The sequence below is a fragment of the Myiozetetes cayanensis genome, unplaced genomic scaffold (assembly GCF_022539395.1).
Source record: "Myiozetetes cayanensis isolate MyiCay16 unplaced genomic scaffold, myiCay2020 scf1, whole genome shotgun sequence".
Taxonomy (NCBI): Eukaryota; Metazoa; Chordata; class Aves; order Passeriformes; family Tyrannidae; genus Myiozetetes; species Myiozetetes cayanensis.
Genome location: NW_026086604.1, coordinates 115,577,154 through 115,596,653, shown reverse-complemented (window position 1 = coordinate 115,596,653; position 19,500 = coordinate 115,577,154). Strand labels below are relative to the sequence as shown.

Sequence of the window (19,500 nt, the reverse complement as noted above, 5' to 3'; positions counted from 1 at the left end):
TTAGTCCATTTTTGTTTCACACACACCTATTGCCTAAATACACATGCAGAATCCACGTAGAAAAAGTGGCTATGATATTGCTAGATGTATTTGGGGTGAGACTCCATAAAAGCATCTAAAAGAAAACTGTATTTCCAATCACAAGTTGAAAATACAGTTCCAAAACACATCATACTAATATTCTTTAACATATTTGAGATGTTCTAATACACATACCATATTGTATATAAGCTTTCATCTAGTCTACAATGTATTATTACAACTCAAAATAGCAGTGCCACAGTACAGCTGGATCTTGAGGGGACAGGCACCGCCAGCAAACTTTAGCCTTTTTTCCCATTTGAAGTTATTTCAATGGTACAGCTTTCCTGCAGGTATATAACTGGTAACATATGTGCTAGGAGATTTAATTCATAATATTGACTGGCTTCTTGCCTTAGATTCAGTAAGAACGGTGCTTTGAAGCCCATGGTCTAGCTACCAGCACAGTGAACTGCCCAGGACCTATTCCCAGTTCTGTCACAGTCATCACAGGACTTCAGATAAAGCTCTTTGTACCCTCTGTTACGTTACAATTAAGTGTAACCATAAAGCAAAATGTGATTGAAAGCTTGTACCCCCATGAATTATCCCTCTCAATAAGTGCATGTACAATACAACATGTGCCTATGTATTGCAGACCTTATCGAGGTACAGATATAGATAAGCTTATACATATAGAAAAAGAGGTGTGTGCATGCAGTCTGCTACGACAAGGATCTAGGTACAATAATTAGGGAAAGCAAAGCTTCCATTTAGAGACTAAAATACGTCTTAACAGTTTTCACTCGAGTGTAATTTAAAAAATGGTAAAGTTCAAATCTAATGACTCTTTAAAGCAATTACATTTATGATGTAATTTATGGCATTTATTAAACTCCTAACATATGGAATGCTCCTTTTATGTCAAACTGCAAGTTTCCCAAGACACACAAGTTTTATAAACTGCTACAGCAGGAACATTTCACTTTGCTGTGACTTACAACAGCAAGTCCTGAAGGGTTCCGCATTGCTACAGACTGTAATTCACAACCAAGGGAAAAAGAAAACCAAGAGAAGCCAAAAAAATCTCATTTCTTCATACATGCGTTAATAAAAAGGACTGAAGCCCAGATCCAGTAAAACCCTTCTGCTGATCCGTTTTATCACGTGCATATAATCAAACCAAGTTGAATCGGATATGCACATGGACAAAGCTTTAACAAAGGGGAAGCATTAGTAGGATCTGGGCTACACAGAAGTAATCCATTGGCCTCCTCTGCTCCTCATCTTTCTGCTCCGAACCTGTTACATATTAATCTCCTCTGAAGCAATGTTTTAGTCCGTTATAGACGATCTACACATAGTCTGCTTCGAGTTATCACATCTCATAAATAACCTAACAATATTTTGCCGTGCTAATTTTATTTCATCACTCCCGAGGACAAAATGGTGGTAACAGACCTGGTCAACTTGAAATACAAAACTCAAATGCTAATTTTAATTTATGGGTTTTTTTCCTTACAGAAATGAAAACAGAAAATTAAATCATTTCACCAATGGGGAAACGTTTGCTTTTACTAGTCTTAAATAACACCTGCAAATGCAGAGTTGCAGGTTTTGTTCCTTTTTTTCAATCATACAGCCACTTGCTTGGAGAAGTGGGTTGGTTTTCTTTATGTTCGGGGTTTTTTAATTTTTTTATTTTTTTTAATGAATGGTGAAGAGAAACAGAAAGAAAAGAAGCCAGGTATGAGTAACTGCTTATATAGTATAAAAACTCGCAAAGTGAAGTAAGCACTGAAGTCAACAACAAGTACTATGTTCTGTAGCAAAAAGACCTTCCTGACAAAAGATGCATACATATTTTACAGGAAAAATGCTTCTCTATCCTCCACTTGCACACTTTCCAGTGCATGACACTTCCACTTTCCAAACAGACTTCTTCTTTCCCCCTCCAGGGGAAAACTGAGGGGTTTTTTTTAATTTAAGCCTGCATACAACTGAAATTTAATTTCAAATTAAAGAAAATTTCAGTATGGATATAGTCTTAATTATTGACTCTAATATAGTAATGTCCTCTATAAAGGTTCACTAGCACATTATTTATGTCTTGTACTAGAAAACCAGCAATAAAAATCAAAAGCCTAGCCATAGCAGTTTCAATAAGACTGCAACAAGTATTTTTTGAGCAGTTTAACTGGCTCCAAAACATTATCGTAAAGTATCCATATGCTTGTCAGAACTTGAAAGATACACTTTCAGATTTTATATATATATACACATACATATATATATATGCACACATAGAAATATATAGGCACATATACATGAAAATGTCTCAAATCAGAGTGTTTTATGTATGTAGCAAACTCGTTACACTGCACTGAGAGTACTGTCAGGAATGTTGGAATGTAACTAATAACCTTACTTTTAAATAATTTTCTTCATTTAATTTTTTTTTTTACTAAATAGACGAATTCTTGATAATCAGGATAAAAACCATATGTCCATGCATTCACATTATAACTTAAAAACTTTGCTGGAACATGTGAAATATTGCTATTTTTCATTCTGTCAAAACATCTGGATTTTAGTGGTTTTATAGCACAAATGGCTTGTTCAGAGTATAGCCTTTCTCCATTTAAAAAAATTTATACCCCTATTTCATTCTCATCACATGGCTAGCATATGTTTCATGCCAACTTTATTCAAGGCCAAAACCTGTCGTAACTCATCAGGCCAATGATTTACTATAGGAATGTAAAGCAAAGCAAAAAAAAAAAAAAAAAGATCCAATCAAGTCAGTCAAAAAAATTCTTCTAAATATCAAAAACTTCCACACTATTCCGAGAAGTGAAGAAATAAATTACTATCAGATTCCCAGTTTCTGTCATAATGGAAAGGAAGTGGAAGAAAAGAAATAAAGGATGAATAAGTTAGCTTAGTTTCTGTATGATCTGTCATTGCAAGTGAAGTTTTCCAAAACCAGTAGATCAGATACGAGCAAGTAAGGAATGCAGATTATTGAAATATTTCTCTTTCCAACAAAATAACAAAACAAAAAACAGCTTACCCCATGGAGGCACTGTTGAAAACATGGTTGTTTTAAATTAGGGCTATTCCATTTGCCAGCACGTGTCCTCCTGAGGTTTGCTCACCATTTGCCTCTTATTTCTAATAAAACTTGGAGATAGTAGAGGTAGAAGATGATCATTATTCAGCTCTTTTATATATATGGAGAGGGATGCAAAATAAAAACAATTTCTTTACTTTTGGGCAGGTGACAATCTTTTGCATTTGTGGGTTTTTTTCTCCAGTAAAGGCCTGAAGTGTATATAGATAGACCCTAATTTGTCTCCTCCAGCTTTCTAGCAAAAGGTTTGCTGCAGCATTAATCTAATGCTACTGTCTTTTACTTTCCTCAAATGTTTTATTGTTATAAAATTCAATCATTGCTACTAAACATTAGTGCTGTCTCAAAGGCAGCGAGAAGGCAACTAACTGAGCAACTGTGAAGTGAGGATTTGCCAGCAGAATGCTAGAGAAACATTCCAGTTCCAGATCCAGGTATTGTACAACTTCTCCCAGGCATTACCTGCACCCGTTGCATGGCACCAGTGGGAGTGGCCGGTCTCTGAGACAGAATGACTCCAGGGAGTGGCAGAAGAAATGACTGGGGGTCAAAATCTGTCTGAAGAAACCTGCTAAAGATGGAGATGACACAAAACTGGACTGTACAGTGACATATGAGCCTGACTTTGTGAAGGAATGGCAGCAACAAGATGACAGCGAGGCGGGCAGAGTTCAGGAGCTGGATGAGCCCACCAGGAATGAAGTTACGTGTCAAAGTTGGGGCAACCAAGTAGGTCACTGCTGTCAACAGAGGGAAGATGTTGCTCTTCCTCTGCACCTCCTCTGGCATTTTGCCAACCCAGCAATGAGCATCTGAATTCACAAATCTAGCAATGTCTTCTTCACAAGTAAAAATGCATAATGATTTTATCAACTTAATTTGGGTGAAAACTGGTGTGATTTTGCCTGAGGAAGAGCAGCAGCCTATAAGCTTTGGACAGTACAGCTGACTAAAGAATAGAGTGCAGGATGACCCTGTCAAGGGACAACACGGAAGGCAGACTGCGATTTCTTGGAAGAGAGGACACCTTAGGAGAAACAGGAAAGGTAATGCTCATAAGCAGATATTATAAAGCCAACAACTCAAAACAAGCATGCCCACCTCAAGGTTTTGAAATGCCTTGGCAAGGTGTCCCTTATTCCTCAAGTGCCAGTCTGTACTAGATGAGAACTCTTTGCTGGTATCAATTTCCACCCTTGCTCAAGAAATAAAGGACAGTGGCAAATCTAACAATTTTAATTCTTAATAACCATGCAGATTATCAGTGTGGGGCACGCAATAGAAACTGATGAGTTCTCCATAGTCTACTTCCTTGAAAGTTTGGAAAATCTTTCCCTAGACACTTTACTTTCAATTACATCAATGCTATAACACTGGGAAATGTAAAAATTAAGTTTATGCTTGCAACCTTAATTCTGTCTTTTGCATCTATACATTATTTATGCAGTACTTAAACAAGTGATCAAACACTATTTTCCACTGGACATCTGCACCAATGCAGAGCAAGGCAAAAGTTCAAAAAAGAATAAAAATATTTAATAAAGGAACATATTTCCTTATATTCCTTGAGCTGTGTATGCCAGAAGGTAAACAGTAACCAAATACAGCAAGCAAGCAAAGTTAAATTTCTAACTAACACGGCAGAAAAATGATCACCAGGACAGTATTTTATCCCTGTTTTCAACAGTGATGCTAAGAGAATGAGCACTGCCAGCAGTTCAAGGGAGGTAATCCTGCTCCTCTACTCAGCCCTAGTGAGTAGGAGTGCTGTGTCTGGTTCTGGGCTCCTCAGCACAGGAGAGACATGGAGCTCCTGGAGCAGGTCTAGCAGAGGGCTACAAAGATGATCAGAGGACTGGAGTATCTCTCTTAAGAGGAAAGGCTCAGGGAGCTGGGCCTGTTCAGCCTCAAGAAGAGACAGCTGAGAGGGAATCTCATCAATGAATTGAAGTATCTGAAGGGAGGGTGTCAAGAGGATGGAGCAAAGCTCTTCTTGGTGGTGCCAACCACTAGGACAAAAGGCAATGGGTAGAAACTGATGCACAGGAAGTGCCACCTGAACATGAGAAAGAACTTCAGTGTATGAGTGACCGAGCACTGGAAGAGATTGCCCAGAGAGATTGTGCAGTCTCCCTTATTGGATATATTCAAGAACTGTCTTGACACAATCCTGTGGAATGTGCTCTAGGATGACTCTGCTCGAGGAGGGAGGTTGGACCAGATGACCCACTGTCGTCCCTTCCAATCTCACACATTCTGTGATTCTGTGAGTTCATAATAGTGTGAGCCGATTTAAAGAAGGTCCTGTTTCTTTTCCTGACAACATATTCCCACCACTTATACCAGCTCCAGCCTTCTTCAGACCCTTCCACAAGACACTGATAAGGCAGGCAGAGGATAATCAAACAAAAAAGCTGCATAACCTGCCAGATACATGAGTTAAATCAATTCACAGAGCTGATAGGAGCGGGAAAGGAGAGCAGCATCTTCCCACATATAGCAGCAGCAAACTTCCATCCACCCAGCTGCCATCCAAACTGCACATGCCACATTCTGGAACTGGCCTCTAATTATCTGGATATCAGATTTGCCAATACATGCAGTTCTAAACCGCAAATATGATGAGCATACACCTTTATGTCTGAGGTCAACATGAGTTGCTTTTGGAACACATGAGGAAATGCTAAGCACTTAGAAAACTTCTGGCAGTAACCTGTGAATTACCTCCCACTTGCAACATGGAGAGATAATCACATCCTTCTCACCATTAAGAATAAATGCTAGTGAGAGATACAGTTATCAGAGCATTATAGAAAAGCTCCAGAGAAAAATGAGTACCTGCCTGCACTGCCAGGCTCCCTATCCTTGTAAATAAGGCCCAGCATAAGGATAGGATAAAGTACTCTACAGCCACTCATAATTTAATATGGCTTATTCTAAAAACCCAATGAGGCAGAAAACTTGTGGAAAAAATGATGTCAGGATATATATACACACTCTGAAAGGGCTAAAGTAGATTCACAGAAGACAGACTTCGCAATCCAAATGTTCTTTTTGCACAGCTATGAGCACTCCATTTTTAGAAGCCTTCGAATCCACACAGACATAGGTGAAACACTCACCCGTAACTCTGGTTATCTACAGGGGTTATTTCTCAGCAAAAATGTAAATGAACCAGTGATGCTGTTACCAAGAAAAATCTGGAACGACATAACACTACATGGTGTGACGTGAGTCTTCGTACAGCCAAAGACCAGAATATGGATGGAGCTGCACAACCACAAGCTGTTGCCCTGCCTATCCTGAGAGCACACACACATAGGTAATACTAAGAATAAAAAGCAGGAACAGCAGGCTGATGTGGAGGGGATGGAGCTATCTGCTGACATCTTCAGAGACTGGAGTGATGGGGATACAACATGTCCAAGTAAAACTCAGTGGTTGCTGGACCGTTTATGCCATTTGGCAAGCTGAAGAATTTGCCAGAAATACGTCTACTTACAGTCTCTTTAAAACCATGCCTCCTAAAATCATCATAAAACAATACATAATGAGTAAGAAAAACGTACAAGTATGCTTTGCAATAAACCTATCCATTTAATCTGACTTGGAAAGTCTGGGTTCAATTTTTTGCTATGTGCCAGACATCCTCTGTGCCTGAGGCAAGCCACATTGCTACCACAAGTACTGGTTCTTCCTCTGTAGAACACCAAAGATGACACTTCATGAGGTATCAGACGAATGCACACGCTGAAGTTTGTGAGGCACCCAGACAGAACAGTGATGAACATTCCAGAAAAGTCCACAGAAGTGTGTCCTCAATATTAATTCACTTTCACTAATGACACAACTTGCAGTACATCTCAGTAAAAGCTGTCAAACTATCAAAGGACATAAACAGTTCACTTTGAAATAAAAATACATAAACGTCTAAACAACTGCAATACATAAACATGAAAAAAATTCCTCTACTATTTGCTTGGTGCTCTCAATAACAGCAGTGCATCCCAATTAGTGTATCAAAAAACACAGGAGAACACAAGTGCTGGAGACACGCACTAAAAGTCTGCAAAGACAAATTTTCTCAGCTCTCACATTGCCTACAGAAGCGCAGCCCTGTCCAACCACCTATTCCAAACCTTTCCCCAAATTCCAGTTTACTTGCAGCAAGTTTTAAAAACCAACAAATTCCCACTACCCTGGGCTGACACGCTGAACTGCACAAGAGGTGTCACACCAAGCAACGTACCAGCAGTTCTTTGTCTCACACCGTGAGAGAGACACCGCTTTGGTTCCTCCTCTGACCTGACTTGCAAAACAAGACAAGTCGCAGGGCAAAAGCACAGAGGCTCTACCTGGCGTCCTGCCAGCTAGCTGTAACAGATTTTGGTACTGTGGTGTTTTATATATAGCAAGAAGCAGGTCCCAGCCTTCTGCTCAAGCTTCGGATTTCCAAATGGTGTGAGGAGTAACTGCTTGTAGAACAGGCTAATTCTGAAGGGAAAAGAGGGCAAAGGCAATGGTGTGAGCAATACTGGCAGTGATACCTGATGTCAATCAGCAGGGAAAGAAATGGAATGTCTGTGGATCGTCATGTGAATTAGAACAAGACTATTTCAGAGAGAAGAAAAAACCTAAGGTAAAAATTGAATGAGACTGGATCATCATCCCTTTGATGTTTTAGATCTTCAGTGCCACCCACTATCCTGTTTCCATCTGCATGGGTGCACCTGTGAGCATCTGTAACTGCGTATGAGTTATTTAAGGCATGTTAGCAAAACCGGAAACACCAGCATCTCAAAATACCCCTGAGAGAGCACAAAGAGCAGAAGGGGAGGAAGAAAAAGCAGCAGTAAGGTTTATTACCTCGCAGACTTGAATTGCTTTACCATATGAAACTTGGGTAAAATGCAAATTAAGGAAATGAACCACCATATCAGAGTTAAAAAAAAAAAGAAAAACCAAACCAACCAACCAAAAACGGGGGGTGGGGTGCAAAAGAACCTAAAATCTGATAGCCTATAACTATCTCTAAGGTTAAAAATTACCACAGAATTCTCAGTAAGCTCTCTGCATGTAAGCATTATGACTGAAGAGAAGGCATTTACCTGAAGAAACTGAAGACATCAAAAAAACTTAACTACTATTCAAAAAATATTACGAAGCAATTAACATGTTAATTTGAATAGAAAAAAAAATCTAAAGAAAAATACTGTGTACTTACTATCATTTAGTGTTGTGAAGTCCAAGAATCGATATTCATAGCAAACATCTATCTTGGTTTCTACCTGGGGCCTCTTCAAAGTTGAATAGATATTACCAGGTCGTTTTTCATCATGCTTCTCTAGTTTGTTCAATCCACAACCCATTTCAGCAGCTCCTGGTACAAAGACAGGGAAAGGGAAAAAGGAAAATGCATAAACACGATTAATTTTTACTTTTTTCTTTCTGGTTTCTACACTACACTACACTAGTACATTATGGTGATTTTTAATTTTAAATAGAAGCTAACTACAAACTATATGAAATAGTATAATTAAATAAATGTTCAGATAGTAACTGAAGTATATACTACTCATATCAACCCTCAGGCATGCTATTATTTTATTGGAAAATTGACAGTTTAATGCATGTATTTTGCATCTTTCAAATTTATTCAATAGTATGCTCTGGAAGACACATATTCCATTATAAAAAGTAGCTGAAAATCCAAAATAACTTGCTACTATAAAGGTTGACAACTTAATAACAATTTCTATATATGCAACTACTATGAGAGCAGCTAGTATTAAGCTTTACACATATCTCTGTAACATTGAAATAAGTATCTAGCCTTCTAACTCAATGGAAAAAGCAGGTCTGCAGAGAACTACCAGCATTTACAAAACAAACTCACTTCCTCACAGCTAATTTTTTTAGGTAAACCACAGGAAATAATGGCACTTTCCAGAACCATGTTCAAAACAAAAGAGGCACATGGCTACAGAACTGGACTAGATAAATCCAGTTCTCTTTAATAACCTGCTAGTCCACAAGAGTTTAAAGGATTACTCCTGACAACCACTCCTGCCACACATTAAATGTTTCTCAATATCCTGCCCATTATGGCTTATCTGAGTATGAAAGAATAGAAGAATTGCCTGGGGAAAATACTCGGATGATCCAAACTTTCTCATTCCTCTCACCAGCACTGGTGGGACTGAAGCAAAATATTTCAACCAGCAGCAAGTATGAAACAATAAAGAGACACCAAGTAGACACCTGAGGTTCTTCACTACAACCCACTCAGCATCCTGCCTCCACCTACATTTAGAAATTCATGCTTTGGGATGGGGAGGGAAATGCAGAACTAACACTCAGTAGCGACAGAGTGGCTCCCACAGGCCATTCCATACCCCTCAAGGCATGGGATCCATTCAGTGTAAACACACTGCATGGAGCATCAGGAAGATCAGTGTTACAGCCTCCCTGCAACCTCTGATGTACAGCAATGAGCACACAAAAACTTCAGTCACAGACTAGGGCTGCCTTTACCCTGACAGTTAATAACCTAAAGCAGAAAATGAAAACCTTGTTCAGATTCCCCATCTCCAAAGAGCTGCTTGCAAGCTTATGCCACAGGTGCATCCCTCAAAATGCTTAGAAAGTTAAGTCAAATTTCCAGCCCCAACATATTTAAAATATACTTGAAGAAATTTATTTACACTTATATTGTGCTCTAACTTTTATACATTTTTTCACTCCCTCGTATTTCCTTGTGAAATCATTCTTAGGAGAAGTTACCAAGTCCCTTAGCATATTTCAGGAGGATAAATGCTCTCAAGTCCTTTTCTGCTGTTTCCAAGACAGGATCTCTGTTCCCTTCATCACCCCACTCACTCTCATTTGCATCACTCTTCTTATTTCTCTACATAAACATAGGTGACCATATGCTCAAAATGAGATCTTAACAAAGCTTATTAAAATAACATTGATGCTTCCCTGTCTCTATTGCAAATAACACACCTACTGCACCTAAAATCATCATTCACAGCTGAATCATCACGTTCACAGTTTACCATCAATTTCTCAGCAGACAAAGAACCTGTTTCTCTTTATTTTTATCCAACACAGCTAACTGAGAAGTCTCCAACTCTTCCCTCATAACTTTGCTATATTTCTTTGCATTTCTACTGCTCAGTAATAATCTTATCCCATTCTCCTGCTCTCCTGGAAGAAAGAGCTGGAAGTCTTTCCAGGCTTAACAATACCATCCACCTTCTGATCGTCTGCAGTCCAAAAATGCACACCCATATCTCCTTGTAAAGTTACTAATAAATAGATCAAAACTGGACTGACCAACACACCAAATTTGAAAAAAGCAACACAGTAAATATTTGATCACACAGAACCTGGAAATAGAAAAAAAACCTTTGCTAGAAAGAACTGCAGCGTCAAGAAAAGTGGGTGATGTATCATATGTGTTCCTGAAGTTTCAATATTTGGTGGATTCATCCAACAGAAAACAACCTTCCCAGTTACTTTGAGAGAAAAGTAAAAACTACTTTATTTTTAACAATTTCTACCAGAGAAATCAAGGTTTGGGACTTTTTTTTTCTCATTTAGCATTTAAGGTTGAAAATCCTCAGGATCTTTTTATTTTCCCAAAGTGGTACTTTCTACCTTTTTTTTTTTTTTTTTGGTAATGACAAGTACTACCATCTTTGTATATACAGGAGGTTCTTTTGTTTGCCTGTGCCATATTATTAGCTTCAATTTAAAATGTTATTTATTTTAATACATAAACATCTATTGCATATTAATGAGCCTAACAAGATAGTAGGCATTTTTCCACGAACTGTAACAGAATATATCCAGTGTACTTATGCCAGTGAGGAATTAAGATAGCAGTAAGTATTAGAAAGTGCATCAAATTTCCTGTTTCAGCAATAAGCCAGTAATTCTTATACATCTTAAGTACACAGGACAGCATTTCGCAAGGAAAAAAAATTCCATTTCAGAGGTCATTAGGCCACAGTGCCTGCAACCTTTGGTCATACAAATAGCCTGAAATCCACAGGACTCTTCAGAGGGTGATGGCAGCAGAAGGAGGCCTCAGGGACTTGGTATTTCACATTGTGGAGAGTTTTGCATTCTTTCCTAAACTGGGGTGAAAGTGCTAGAAAATACAAGCCTGTGCTTCCAGTGGCAGCCACAGACACTCCTGTGCCTCTCCAGCAAGCATTTCCTCAACCCTTTGGAGAAAAACTGGTCCACCCTTATTGCCCATGGGAGCAATGACCTCTCTGCAAACACTGACAACCCACAAGCCATTCAGCATGGAGATACCTGCCCAACTGGGAATGGACTGAAAACACCCTTTTTTTCGTGCTAATTCCCTAGTGATTGCTTACTAGAAGACTGATTTTTATCTTTGTGCTGCTTGTCTAAAACTTTAGAAAGAATAAAAATGCTTCCTCGCATTTCATTAAGTATAGACACATGTTACTTAAAGCACACATATGGAAAAGGATGATGGAAAAGGATGTTTTCTCTTAAAAAAAAATGAGGGATCAAGAGAAAAAATTAAGCTTCACAACATCACAACCTTTTCCACAGTAATTAGGATGGCAAGTGCTACAGCAGTAGAAAATAAATCTTAAAAAATAAAGTTCCTACTTTAATACAGGAGTCTAAGTATTAAAATAATTCCAGAGATGTATGAATACTTTTTTGTTTCCTCAAATATACTGGTGATGTGTGTATTGCAAGTCACTACTCAATCACCAAATTCTGCTCAAAGTTATCCCACAAACTTCCTACTGAGACAGCTTGCTTTATAACCTTCCAAAGACTTTTAACATTAGTTATTAACCTCTTCCTTTCATTTGCAGCAAAGTTAGTGCTGTTCAGAGTCTTCCCACCATTGTCTGACAATATCTCCTTGCTTTTCAGTTACAAATTCAGTTGCCAACAGGACACTATTCACCTTATTAATTTTCTACATTCAGTTATCAAAGAGTGCTGTAAGAAATATTCATCACTGATGTATTCAAAGTAACCTAAACCCATTTCAATCTACTTTTTCAGCAGGTATTTTATTTTGCTATAAGGTATGTTTAAGGTTACTGTACAACATATATTTATCCTGGCTTTCTATACTTGCATGTGAATTCCACTTTTTTTTTCACTCATGTTAAAACAAAATATTATCACTAATATCCACTTTTTAGTAAACTGAAAAACAAATCTTCAAAAACACTGCCAAATTTTCAAATTCTTTTTGCTCTGCAGTAGGTTCTAAGACACGCATTTTCTTTCTCATGAATGCAAAAATTAATTATCAAGTCACAAGTTCCTTACTTACAAGAAATACCTTCAAAAAATAACATCTAACGAAGAATATTAACCACTAAAATCAAGATTTAGCTATGGGTTCTTACAACTACACGTGCCAGAAAAACTAATTCTGTCAATAAACTCAGATCGCAAATTAATCTTCCACATGCTTTATGATCTTGTTAATCTCAAATTTTTCATGTGTTCAGCCATGTGATGACAAAACTAGAACTGAAACCCAAATCTAACAGCAGATTGGGTTTTTTTAGTCTGTATCTCACTTTAATTCTGAAAAGCATCAAAAATAGAAGGTACTTTGAGTTGCTGAACAACAGCAAAGCCTAGTCAATTAATTCTTAAGTTCCCCTTGTGAATGACAGCAAAGGCCTTCACTGGTTAGGGAAGGAGCAGCTTGCTTGTGCAAACTGAGTTCAAAAATGTAACCCAGAATTCGTACAACCCAAGCAAATGCCCAACTTGCAAGCCACAGAAAAAGCCTGTTGCTGCCACCTCCTCCTCCTCATTACCATCCTCCCTCGTGAATTTCAGGAGTAGAGGGAGCTCTGCGGAGCATCTGGAAGAACAGGATAGAAACTCACCCTAGCATGGCACATGACCTCTCCCTGAACACTCCTTCCCAAAACAGGTTTTATTGAAACTGGTATCATCCTTTGCCATGAAAAAAGCCAAAAATTTACAACAAATTGTACTCAGCAAGAAAAAAAAAATTCAACAGTATTTCCATTTTTAATCACCTCTGCAATCCATGACAATGAGTGTATCTTGAATACAACATAGCAATTTTTACAGCTTCTACAGAGATGCACAGAGTTCTTAACTAATGGTCTCTGAACCCAAGCTTTCTAAAATACCCTCTGCAGCTTGGGTTTGCTTTCTCACATCGCTAGCGTGTGTCCAAAATAGATGAAATACAACAAGTTCAGAATTAGCAAAGAACAACAAGGATAAAATAACACCATGTAGCTAACAACTTATTTTCTTGTTAATAGTGATTCAGGCCCCAGGATTGTTTTTCAGCAGGAAAAGAGCACAAAGAAAAGGAAGAAGGAAAAAAACACCCTTGCCTTCGATCTGATTTTCTGTTTGGAGGTTTTGGGGAACAAATGAAACTAATTTTCTGATTTATTGATCCATCCTTTCATGAAACTCCCTAACAATTTATCTTCAAGGAATAATAATGAAAATTACACTGAAATGTAACAGAACCACATGGCTAATGGAAGCTTGACTAGATTACCAGAGTGAGTAATTTAAGGGATTATTATCAATTAAGTACATTTTGGCTAAATAGTTTATTTCAATGCATTGTGTTGATGACTACTTACGGGGACGATTTGAAAAGAACTCTGATGCAATTCTTTTAAATACTTATAAGACTCAACTGCTAAGTATATAGCATTAGATAGAATATTCTAACAAACGCTTAAATGTAATACACTACCATCTGAAATAGAACCAAGGTAATTTTAGTATTTACAACATGATATACGGACAATTCATGCTAGTCAGTTTGTTTTTAAGCACAGTTAGTGAAAACAAGTTTTCTTGCATTAGTATTTTTACAGCATTTGTTGTCCAGGACTAGTGAGTACATTCTGTAAGCTTTATCACAAATTAATTTATTTTTTAAAATACATAAGTTACTGCTAAAGTTCCTTTCAAAAATTATGGAATGTAGTATTCTCACTGATGAGTGCAGCAGCTGGGAAGCAAGATAACTGCAATGTATTAATAGGTTTTCTCTCTTGATTTTATTTAAGACCTTTCATCCTCGTTCCTCCTTCCATAGGTAATACTTAGGTATCTCACAGGGATGCTAGAAGGCATTTACAAATAATTACAGGACTTCACATTTGTTGTGTAGTAATGAGACATGCTTCTTTTCTTAAACCCTCACTCCTGCAATCCTGACCTTTCCATTTTCAACATAATAAGCACTTCATGCTCAGTTCACTTGCTGGCATGTGGTCACTTAATTCTTGCATCCTTCCCACTCTACAAAAAACCAGAGTGTTTAGTCCCCCACTAAGCTCTAAACAAACTCTGAGAGAGCTTGCAAATTATGGTCCACTCCCTTTCCTAGCATAAAGCAACGAAGCAGAGGAGGAATAACAAGGCAAAAAACCAGCATAACTGAAGTAAAGAATTAAGAACATCAGACATGACAAAGTGGGTGTACAAGCAAACAAAGAAAGCAAAATAGTACACCAGGATGATCCTTTGTTGGTTCCTAGAACAGAGCCCTGCTCCTGACATATCCCCATTTTTCCTGCCCTGGCTTACCACTGCACAGGTTTTTTCTGACATTATACTGTTTAAGAGGGAAACTCCTTACCAAGAGATATGTTGGAAAAAAAAGAAGACCAAGTAGGTATTACCATAGAAGAAAGTATGTAAGCATATACTCAATAAATACTGCAATAATTTTTATTTGTGGGGAGGAATTTTTTTAGTTTAAGTAACTAAAGTTTACCAAACAATTTGAAAGATTCTTAAATACTTGCTTTGAAAATACAAGGAATAATTACCATAAATCCCATAATTACCAATAGTCCCATCTATTGTTGGATGTTACAGCTGACCAATTTTTTTTCACCATATACTTACAAATTTGACCAGTGTTGCCAGGATTTTAGACTTGAGGCTGATAACTAAATCTCAGCTTACAGAAAGGTTGGTGAAAGAATAATCCCAGATTTATCCTTTATGATTGATTTGATTTAAATTAAAGTGCAGAGTAACCCAAGTAAATCTGCAATTAAGGTTTTCAATTTCAAAAAGCAAATCCCAAAAACTAAAGAATTCATTAGTGAGATGAACAAGAACAAACAGGAAGACATGAGCACAGGGAAGGTCTGGAACATGTTTAAACTATAATATAAGTGTCTGCAGAACTTGGAACCCAAGGAAGTGACAAGAGAATTTGTAAGAAGGTTTCCAGACACAGCAAGATGAATTACTTAATAAAGAAGGAAAGGTAGAACAAGCAGAGAGCTTTCAAGGGACAGGAACAAAGTTCAGCAGAGGAAACTATAGTCTCGGATCAAGAAACACCAGCATGAAATGAAATGTGCCAGAAGCCAAGGCAAGTTGGAGAGGCCAAAGATAGCGCAACTCAACAGAAGCAGAACACAAATCAGGACTAACCTGGACTCATACCAAGAACTCTGGACACCCTGTCATAACAAAATGCATTTCTACAACTAAAAATCAAACTATTGCATCGGGTTTGGTGCTATCACCCTGGGAAACAAGAAAATGTAATGACTACACAAAAAAAAATGGAGGAAGACATAATTTGGCCAATTAAGACAATTGCTAGTCTAGCCTCAAGAGTTTCTAAGCTTTAGGAAGAAAACAAAATAATACCTGATACATACGATACGTATTCAGTAAAGTTAGAACAGACTACCCTGACAAGTCTTGTATACACAAGTCACAAAGAAAGCACAGCCCTAGCATGCAGCATGTCAAATAACACACCACTGTGATAATGTGATTTCAACAAACTCTTATTAGGTGTTATTGTCCTTACTGCAGTGTTCAGAACACTGACGTGGGCTCAACTCTGCTGCCCTGTATAACACACCCTTACTTTGCTCTGTGCTGTCCCTGGGCCTGCAGGTCCATCAGGCCACCTCTGTGGGCTTCCTGCCCGTAACCAGGAGCTGCCATCAGCCACACTTAACCCTCCCTAGGGAAACAAAGCTGGGTCTTGTGTGTGGGCACGTGGGGAAGAGGGTGGGAGGAAGAAGAGCAAACAGGATCAGGGAGAACTGGTGGATGAGGAAGTCAAGTTGTGCTACTGTTGGGGAGCAATCTGAGGAACAGTAGGCTGGCAGGGGACCCTTGCTTCCTACCCTACCCACATCCCCCTGTAAAGCTCATCCACAATATCTCATACTTGGTGATACCACGATGCTATCTTTCAGTACAGCAAAAGATTCAAATAGTACCTCACATTTCCAGAAAATACTTTCACACAGGGTGTTTCTGGTCAAGACAACAAAGTGTTGACGTCACTGAACAAGGCACAGGTAAAATTTATACCAAAAGACTACATGCAAATGTTCAAGCAAGTTGCCTCCACACGAAGACAGGAGACTACAGAAATGCTAAGGACTAGAGAACTACTCTCAAAAACATAAGGGAAAATCACAGCAGCTAACATTTTTTGTCTAGAAAATAAAGACTGAATGAACCTGACAAAAGCATGCATAAGAACGTTAGATATGAATCCAACTTTCCTTTAAAGTTAACCTCAAACCACTCTGAACACATAGAAAACAGGTACGAAAAACAGATGCATATTGCAATGTATGCACAGCTGCTTCAGGACAGTGAGTAAAACCACAGTAAAACACAAAACTAGACAAACTCGACGGTCCTATGCTTACTGCCTTTTGCCAGTTTGCCATGGAGCAACACCCCAGCCAACTGAGGAAAAAAGATAAAGTGGATCACTGGTGCCAGGTGTGAAGCTGTGAGATCTTACATGAAGCTGGGGATGGAATAATAATTATGCGAATATTTTTTATTTATTTTAAATGCAGACTTCATCAATTTTGATTTTTCTTCTTCACAAGTCTATGACTCCAGCTTTTACACCACAGAGTCTGAGGCCACTTCATTATACCCAATATGGTATTTGCATTTCCCAGTACCGCAGCTCAGAACTCCCTTAGGTATTTAATCACAGCTGTATACTCATTTCATGCTACATTCTCATTCTCAGAACAGGGAATGCCAGCACTCACGGGGTGGAAAGCCCCTTGTCTAACATAACTAACTTGAGGCTAACTCAGATTCCTAAAATAAACCTTCATTCTGAGACCTTTCTTTTTCCTTAGAGAAAACAGAAATTAAATATGACCCGAAATTAAATGTGACCACTAGCACTGTGATTGGCAGCAACTTGTTATTCAATACTAGAAGCTGAAATGGACTGCATTCATTAAAAATAAAACATAAAAGTAGATGTACAAAAAGATTTCCCCTTGTAAGCTGGAGATCAGCTAAGTCTTGATAGTATTAGTTATTCTCCTACTAAATATTTAAATAAAACCATTTCTTTAAAAAGGGAATAAAAACAGAAGCGGTATACAGGCATACCACAGCTTCCAAACTTTGGCTGAAAACATTAAAGAACATTCTGTCAGGTATGATTATATTTCTATCATTTTAAATCCAGCAATGGCTTTAGCACAACAGCCACCCCCAACAAGACCACAAGTGGGCTCCAGCACCGCTCCCCATCCTGCCACACACAGCAGCCTCTGGTTCAGCTCTTTCCCTGGGTCCGAGCTGGAAGCGCTCCGGAGGGAAGCACGCTCATGGAGAACAAATGGAGAACAAATGTCTCCTGTTAATTACGAGACTAAGCTGAAAGTACCACAGAAGAGCTCTAAAAGTCCATCCAACTAAAGTCCTCTTTTCCAGAAACCCACAGGCTGTGAGAAGAGGCTGCTCTGACAAGAATTCAAGATAAACCAGAGATGTATTTCATACTCAGACGAACAAATGCTGACCCACGGCCATCCTGCCTCTCTTTACATTCCAAGAAAGACGTGCTGAAACAGTATCAAGAACTTAAAGCGGCAAAAAAACTAGACGACCGCCACTGTGAAAGCCCAAACCCCAGCCAGCCACACGGCAGCACGCCGCGGCACCGCCGCCCTCAGGTGCCCGGCATGCAGGAGGGCGCCGGGCTGGGCAGGCGGACACCCGGCTGCCCTCAGAGCTCCGCTCCCAGCTCTGCCCCACGGCGGCCACGGCTGGACACGGACACCCGCGCTGGCTGGGAGAGACCGCCAGCACTGCCGCCTGCGGTCCCCCCCGGCCGAGCCCAGGGGTCTCCGCACACACGGGCTGACAGGACGGCGCCTTCCCGGGCGGGCTCCGCTCCGGCCCCTCGGCGGAGCGGACCCTTCGTAGCGGCTGCACAGACCGCGACCCGCCGGGGAGCGGGCAGCAGGCAGTGCCCCTCCGTGCCCCGCGCGGGTCTCCAGCAGCCCCTCCAGACCCGGGCACGCCGGGCCAGCCCGCGCCCCGCTCCGAACTTCGGGAGCCAGAGCACCGGGGCGAGCCGGAGCCGCGGAGCGGTGTTCCTCTCTCTCCGCGCCGACCCTGCCCAGCAGCAACCCCCTCCCGCCCCCTCGCCGAGTTTGCCCGCCGGCCCGGAGGGGTGCGCGGCGGTACCTGGGGCAGGCGGCGGGCGAAGCGCAGCCCGGCGGTGCTGTAGGATGCCCGGCGGGCGGAGACAGCCGGCCCCGCTGACAGCGTTTCCTCCTCCTCCTCCTCCGGCTGCCGCCCGTGCCCGCCCGCCGCGCTCCGGGGCCGCTCCCCCTTCGGCTCCGCGACAGGGAGGTGCCGGGGCAGCGCCGCGCCGCCACACGGCCCCGCCGCCCGGCACAAAGTTTGTGCGGCGCAGCCCGGGGGCGGCAGCTCCGCTCGGCGCTCAGCCCGGCCGGGGGCCGCGGCCACTTCCTCTTCCTCCGAGCGGCGGCGCCGAGCCCCGAGCCCAGCCCGAGCCCGGCGAGCCGCGGGGGCAGCGCCGCTTCCCGCCCGCTCCCGCCACACGGCCCGAGGGCGGATCGCTCCGCCCGCCGGACAGGGCGGGAAGTCCCCCGTGCGCTGCCCACCTCAGCCCACAGCCCCGGCCCGGGCACAGCTCCCCCACATCGTCGCTGATGATACAAACTGGGAGGAGTGGCCGGTACCTCGGAGAGTTGTGTGTGAGCCCTTCAGAGAGACTTCGATAGGTTGGAGAGTTGGGCAGAGAAGAACCTTCCGAAATTCAGCAACGTCAAATGCAGGGTCCTGCACCTGGGGAGGTATAAACCCAGGCACCAGGACAGGGTGGGGGCCAACCTGATGGAAAGCAGCTCTGCAGAGAAGGACCTGAGGGACAAGCAACTGTCCATGAGCCAGCAGTGTGCCCTTGTGGCCAAGGTGGTCAACAGAATACTGAGATGCATTAAAGAGCATTGCCATGTCAAGGGAGGTGA

At 40.9% G+C, this 19,500-nt stretch overlaps 1 protein-coding gene across 1 annotated transcript in view; it reads right to left on the bottom strand.

The window, feature by feature from the left end:
* The window catches only part of RFTN1 (raftlin, lipid raft linker 1), a 98,036-nt gene extending 79,113 nt beyond the window's left edge, over positions 1 to 18,923 (bottom strand). Inside the window, exons 1-2 of the mRNA XM_050321361.1 lie at positions 18,692 to 18,923; positions 8,379 to 8,534 (exon numbers count right to left, since the gene is read on the bottom strand). Coding sequence (XP_050177318.1) covers positions 8,379 to 8,523 — 145 coding nt within the window. The 5' untranslated portion in view covers positions 8,524 to 8,534; positions 18,692 to 18,923. The remainder of the gene's footprint in view (positions 1 to 8,378; positions 8,535 to 18,691) is intronic.
* Between the last annotated feature and the right edge of the window lie 577 nt (positions 18,924 to 19,500).